A 7500-nucleotide genomic window follows, 5' to 3' on the forward strand; every position below is an offset into this window, starting at 1 on the left:
ATGGCATGCATGTACATGCCCTCCCAGTGGCAATGGGTTAATCCATGCATTAAACAAGGAATTTAAATTTCTATTATATATATCTCATTTATGCAGACTTTGGTCAGATGATTTTGTCTTCCTTAGTTCCTTTGCCTTTGATATTTCTCTTACATAAGATTTAGAAAATATCCATTCCTATTCATCCATTTATTTCTTTTACAACAACACATTTACAAGTATCACTCTACTTTGACCATGACAACAACCAACATCAGAAGAAGGCCAAAACTCCCAAACATTTCAGCAGAAAATTAAGGAATAACCTAAAGAAAAAATAAGTATCCATTGCATATTAACAGTATTAGTTTGCATATTTAACCTTTAGAGTTAATTTGGCTATATTTTTTGTTAGGTACACCTACCACTTATTCACTACTATGTACAGAGGAGTAACAGTTCATAGGGAGCATTTGCCGTGGCTCAGTTGTATCAAATGAACCCTACTGAGGTTTTCCATGCCTGTCAGAAAGACATACACAAGAACAAAGAAGCATTGTGAGTTGTAAACATCCTCCTAACTACTGTATATACAAGAACCTGAAATACTACACACACAGAGAGAAGAGAGAAGAGAGAGAGAAAGAGAAGAGAGAAAATGAGAGAAGTAAAAGAGAAAACACTAGAAATGCAGGAAGTGAGAGAGAAAAAAGATAATGGAATGAGATGTAAGGAAGAGAAAAGAAAAATGAGAAAAAATAACAGATGTAAATTGTGGAAACAAAAATAAAACAGAAGATAGGAAAAAAAGTAAATAACAAATAATCATCATCACAGTCATCATCTACAAAAGATCTGAATTCCTTCCCAATAACACAGCATTTTACCTGAGTGGCCAGGGCAAATTCCTTTGAGCAGAGCCCACCTGGCGGAGAGAAGGCAAAGCACTTGAGGTTGGGAAACTGTGGTCGCATCAGAGCTGCCAAGACTACTGCTGTACCAGCACCCAAGCTATGGCCTGAAAATACAATAGATATACATTAGGGTTGTGTAAAGATCTCCACAGCAAAAATGCAGCTACAGTTATACTACCCACAAACGTCTAAGGAGTCTAAGAGTGGTTGGGTGTCTGTCCACATTCCATGTTTGCCAGACTACTAAAGGCTAAGATTTTATTTCATTAGTTATTAACAAAATATCTTGATGTTCCCACCACTATAAACTGAAATGAATTAGAGTTCCTTGAGACACAGACAAACACATAGAATGATTGCTGCTAGACTGACCACAATTGGAGGAGGTGGGAACTTAATAGCAAGTTCCCAAATTCCAATATTATGTGACCTGAGGACCATTATCATTGTCAATATCATCATCATTATCAATATCATTATCCATATTATTACTGTCATTACCATTATGATTATCATTACCATTACCATTTACATTATCATCATTATCATAACAAAAACATTACTGATGAATAAGATAGCACCAGCAATCTAAAGAAGGCTAATTTTATATAATGAATTAAACTAAACTCACTTTCATCACTAAAACAATGAACAATCATAACCCAAGAAAAATCTACTCTAAAGTAAAAAGGAAACTTCATCTACCTGTGATGACAACCCCATAACCAGGACGTGATGCCAAGCCTTCCCTCAGTGCCCTTGTCTCCTCTAGTTTGCGTTGAACAAACTTGGCTGCATGAACCATTCCTTTGTGAGCCAGGCAACCCTCTGGAAGCCCTGCACCCTCCACCTGCAGGAACAAAAATAAATCAGAGATGTGCTTAACCCTCTGAACATATGGTAACTACTACTGTTATCGTAAATGTGGACTCAACCATTTTTTCTTCACCTAGTTATCCTACTAACAGCAGTATATTTGAAGCCGAAAATAATGGTTACCGGGCAACTACAAAATCGACGCGCAGGGCTAGCCCTGAATCTACTCGCGCACCAGTGGCCCGCAACATATTCGGAGCGCAAGCTCTGATCCAACGTCACACTGGCGGGATGCCCGGCAATGTTTATTTTTCTGGGTCTCATATATGGGACACCTGTCATAAATGGGTTCATTTGTGTACTCAATATCTCAATGGGCTAAAGCACCCAAGTAGGTCTACTGATCCATTGTTCAGGAGCTCAAGCCTATCTGATGCCATGAGTGGCTAGGACCACAACTATTCCTAACATGCATAGGGAGGTGGTGACCCACAGAACCTCCAGGTAAAGGCTGTGTGTCAGTCAACATTTGCCTATGTTATCATTTTCTTAGTGAATTTAGGTCACAGTATTTATGTCATATGCTCTTGCCATGGTGAATGCAAGCTGTACCACAGACAACATATATAATAGCTATGGTGAATTTTGCTACATCACTGATGGTATGTATTTTTGCCATTGTGAGATTAGACCATGCCATGGATGGCATGTATTGTATTGTAGAAAAGGTATGAATGAGAGTGGATATCTTCACAATACAAGAGATGTATTTGATCAGTTTCGATTCTGTCTTCGTCAGAAATACAGATAGAATCGAAACCGGTCAAATACATCTCTTGTATTGTGAAGATATCCTCTCTCATGCATACCTTCTCTACATTTGTCAACAGGAATACGGTTCATGGCATGTATTCCTCCTATGGAGAATGATGGCATATATCTTTTTTAGTTGAATAATTGACATGGACATGATCTTATCGGTTGAGATGATCTATCAGAAAATTTGAGTTGCAGATGGCTTTGCAGGTCATATTCTTATTAGTTAATACATCTGGTCACTTCATATCCTTCTTAATTTCAATACAGCATAAAAATGCATGACCTGATACCTATTGTATCAGTGCTACACCAATCATCCACTTCTTTGAATCCTCTTGTGAAGAAGGTTTATGGGACATGTATGAGATGTAGCCAAAGAAACCTTGTTAATTACTTAACAGCAGCAGCAGCTCCGGTTATGCTGATGATGAAAGGATTGCAACGTATCTGGCCTAGCCAACTTAATATGATAGAAGTGGGAATACTATATATTTCCTGGGACAAGAATTTTTTCTTCCTGGCTGTCATAAGTACTCAAAGACAGCCAGCCTAAAATGCACCTAAGAACATATTTCCATTGTTTCCCCATCTTGTCACCAGTGAAATATGAGTCACAATAACAAAAAAATAGATGGAAGGAAATACAGATGATGCTGCAGCTGCAAGATGACAAGGCCCACCTGTGGGGAGAGTAGTGCTGCTCTCAGCACCTATGGCCGCTTCCAGCTGCACAACAACAACAATATGTAATGTCTGTGTATAGGTCATGCCATATTCAGTCTAAAATAGAACAAAAGCCTTGTTTTCATTTCCCATGAAACAATACTACTTTTATTCAGGTAGAATTTGCCAGTAATTCAGTGTAATACCACACTGATAAAACCAATCAAATACTTAGTGCACCTAATGCAGAATCATTAAAATAAATATGTACTATAAAATAACTTGTACAATTTTCCAAACATATGGCATATCAACTGATTAAATGACCCTAGTAGTCTAAACCAGTCATATGTGTGACAAGCAAGTGAGGGTTTGCATCTGCATGTAATCAAACCTTGCCATAGGTCTAGACAGCTCAGTAACTCCTATTTACCTAGTTAACACAATAGGAATGGGTACATACACTGTCCCCTGTAATTTTATTTGCCCACTAATAGTTTTACAAGTGCTTGGTCACTAAAGAGTCAGTTATTAAGCAAACAATTTTAACTCTAACCTATTCCTTGAAATTTTGGAAAATAAAGTTCTCATTTCTTTTACTATCATCATCTTTAATAATGCTACTATTACTGTTACTATCATTACTTTTATTACAACATTATCAACTCAGCACTGCCAAGAAAATGTGAATGTCCCTACACATAGATGGCTCCTCATGAGCTTACACATTAAGTAGTTAATTAGTTGACCTCGTGACCTCCCCTGATTTCACTTTTCCTGGAGTTTCCAATTTTTTTTCTATTACAAATTCTATTAACCCACTAGCACCGGTATATTTTGAAGTAAAAAATAATGGTTTCCGGGCAGCTCGAATCTGCCCGCATGCCAGCTGTGGCCCGTGATGAAATCGGAGCACAAGCTCTGATCTCGTGTCACACCAGCAGGACACGCAGCAATTTTTTTTTTTTTGGGGGGGGTGTTTCATATGAGGGACACCCATTGTAAATGCGTTAATTTTGATGCAGATATTATGATTATAAACATTATAATCATTACAATGTTACTGACATTATTACCAGCAATATAAGATAAAAGAACATATTTCAAAAAATCAAGGAAAACGGTAAAAGGCGAGATAGGTAGTACCATTAACTGGGTCATTGGTGACTATGCACCTGTGGAGCCATCTATGTGAAAGACAATTAATAAGCAGAACTCATAGTGGGTATGGGATGTACATACCCGCCATCACCGGCAGCATTGGGTTGATAATAATATTAATAAAAATCAATACCTTTTCTTCCAAAAAATTAAGAAATTAAATAAATAGGAGAGGCCAGATAGGCAACATAATTAGCTTCTAGAGCTATCTGTGTAAACAAAATTAAGCCCTACAATCAGGATGAGATGACCATTACATTAAGATAAAAATTGACTTGGGGGGAGGATGGCATATAAAATTGGCCGAGGGCCTGGATGATGACTACTTGCCATCATGAGAATTTCAGCTGGAGGGTGGGGTGACAGGAATGACTTGCCACGTGTTCAGAGTTCTTGGAGGGTTATTAGACTCAGTTGGAAGGGGCTTTTGCATTATTTCCATCAATAAACGAGTGTGTAATTTACCATCCATGACCCATGACTGGAGCACTGGCTCCAGCAAGGATGCTATTTTCATGCTCAGGATCCTATTCCTGCCTGCCGTGATAATAACATTGCAATAGGGAGGCATGGTCTTGTCATTGCACATGGGTGATTGCTCATATGTGCCCAGCCTACATGTTACAAGCTACAAGCCACACACCCGTCAGAGTGGCCACTCAAGTTAGCCTAATGCCTATATTTTAAGCCACATGTGGGCAGTGAAGCATCCAGATATAAATGGTTGATAAAACAAAAACACAGCAGATAATGCATATATACATCAATAGGCTACATTTTGTATGTAGTCTACAAGACTAAACTATGATTCAGCTTAATATTATCCCAATTTAATAGAAAAGAGATGAGAAAGACAATACATGACAAGGAGAGTGAGGGAGAGAGGAGCTATGTTAAAAAACTTACTTCTGTACATTGGCACGTTAGGTCTGTAATAGCATCCTGAAGTGATAATGTCCCCCTGATGGCCACCACAACGTGCTCTGTTTCATCGTCAATGGCAACGAAAAATGGGACCTACAGAAAATACATAACAATTATTGGTAACAAAATCAGTGCATAAACAAATACCAAGAAATACTCTCATATGGTCTTTCACAGAGAAAAGCAAAAACAAAAGTCGAAAAAAACATACTTCATAAATTTTATTATGGAAAGTGATGTAAGAAATGCTTTCTTGATCCAGCCCTGTTATAGCTTTCAGCGCAGCCGTATTGCATAGGCAACAGTTGTCTTTTGCATCTAGGGATGGGTCTGCCCTGTAATACATATATCAAGGTCATTTAGCAGCAGCTTTCTCTTTAGTCAAGATTCGTGCATAAAAATCAAAATGTGAAAAGGCATTACATTTTCATATATCACTACAAATATAGATTTAAATAAGAATATACAAATAAATGCATGCAGAAACACACACATGTACTCACATGCACACCCAACCCATTGCATGCATTACCTCTTTTGATCCAAAATGTTCCATTAACCCATCTTTCCTTCTCCCTTTGTACTTGAGCACCACTGATATCAAAAGCAACAATTCTCAGACACACCTGCAGTTTGCACAGCAGTGTAGATGCTTCCAGAGGGAACAACAAGCCTGACAGAAACGGCCATACACAAACCATGGCCAGCCATAGGAAGCCAAGGCAAATTTCATGAAATGATATGCACTGCCCACTTTCATCCATTCCGGCCTAGGGGATTGTTGGTGGGGTAATGCACCTTCACTCTGCAGGGCACCTGTAGGTTGACATAACCTTATAACAAATTTGTTTATTTTGTTTTCCTTCTTCAGATTACTATTTCAGGACTTCTTTTTCTCATTCTATATTGCTACTACTTTCCTCTTCTCAGTTATACACAACCAGCCATGCCTTACCAATACTTGCTGTGGAGGAGCGACTTAGAGGCAGATGAAGATTATTTTTCCTAATGGCTTCCTCTTGGCGTTCTTCTTGCTTCCTCTTGAGACGCAGGAGCACCAGCGCTGCAGCCACATCTGAGGCCACAAGGTCACTCTCCTCAAAAAGTGAGGCAAATACATCTGGAAAGAAGATGAATGGGCATATCATGTCTGGTGGTCTCTCTCTTATGTCTTGAGGAGTCCTGGAGCACTGAAAATCATTAGTCCTTCATTCTTTGGCCAAGAAATACCAATAATTCTAGCAACATAGAAGGATCCTGTAACACTCTCCAAATACTGTCCTCTACGTTGGCCATACCTGCAACATTCTTGAAGGCTTCTGAGCTATTCTCATCCCTAGATGTCAAGCAACACAGGAAACGACACCGTTTCTCCCACAACTGGATGTAGTGAGTTCTGAAGGTAGGAACAGCCAAAATTTTGAGATGCATTTGTTAGTATATACATCTCCTTTTCATGATACTAAGTATCATAAATCAAATTTCCATAGCTGATGACCCCATATATTTATCAAAGATTATATGAACTACAATCATTCTAATGTGAAGCAATCTAAATTATACTGTAAATTCAAAATTCAAAGGTAAGAAAAAGTCTAAAATAATTTCAGCAACATAATCCAATTGTATGTCATATCATCGCACTACTTTACCATCACAGACAGCAAAAATATGAAGAACAATAATAGGAGTTACAATAATACTATTCCTAAAATGATATAAGCAATGATAATGTTATTCATAATTATAATAACAATAAGAATAATGACAATGATAAGATAATAATAATGAAAACAATAATAATAGTAAAAACATCAACAGCATCAATAATAATAGAACAACATCAACAGCAACAATAATAATGATAACAGCAATAACAACAAAAGATAAAGAGTAAAAGAAAAAGAAAAAAAAAGGAAAAGAACAAAACATAAAAGGGAACACAAGCCTACCCTAAAGCACCGCCTTCAACAAGGTAGCTACCCTCATTAGGCCCTTGCCTGTTCGGTCGCATCATAGGGTCGAACAGCAGCCACACCCCAATTACAATCACACCAATGGCTACCCATGTGTAGATGACCAGAGCTGTGGGATAGAGACATTACCAAATATGGATTTCACTGAGTGTGGCAGTCAGGTAATGAAGCTATAAAGCTGAGGATTTCATATAAAGAGGCACTTTCATATCAACATTAATAATCAGTTTCCATTAAAAAAAAAAAAA

At 37.9% G+C, this 7500-nt stretch overlaps 1 protein-coding gene across 5 annotated transcripts in view; it reads right to left on the bottom strand.

Annotated features, from left to right (window-relative positions):
• LOC113813469 (diacylglycerol lipase-beta) overlaps positions 1-7500 on the bottom strand; it is a 60433-nt gene that overhangs the window by 33008 nt on the left and 19925 nt on the right. For all 5 annotated transcript variants that reach the window (XM_070129068.1, XM_070129071.1, XM_070129070.1 and 2 more), the window contains exons 5-12: positions 7229-7361; positions 6575-6672; positions 6232-6396; positions 5903-6092; positions 5488-5611; positions 5259-5369; positions 1599-1743; positions 867-997 (exon numbers count right to left, since the gene is read on the bottom strand). In XM_070129068.1, the coding sequence (XP_069985169.1) occupies positions 867-997; positions 1599-1743; positions 5259-5369; positions 5488-5611; positions 5903-6092; positions 6232-6396; positions 6575-6672; positions 7229-7361 (1097 nt within the window). The remainder of the gene's footprint in view (positions 1-866; positions 998-1598; positions 1744-5258; positions 5370-5487; positions 5612-5902; positions 6093-6231; positions 6397-6574; positions 6673-7228; positions 7362-7500) is intronic.

Source organism: Penaeus vannamei, chromosome 13 (assembly GCF_042767895.1).
Source record: "Penaeus vannamei isolate JL-2024 chromosome 13, ASM4276789v1, whole genome shotgun sequence".
Lineage (NCBI taxonomy): Eukaryota > Metazoa > Arthropoda > Malacostraca > Decapoda > Penaeidae > Penaeus > Penaeus vannamei.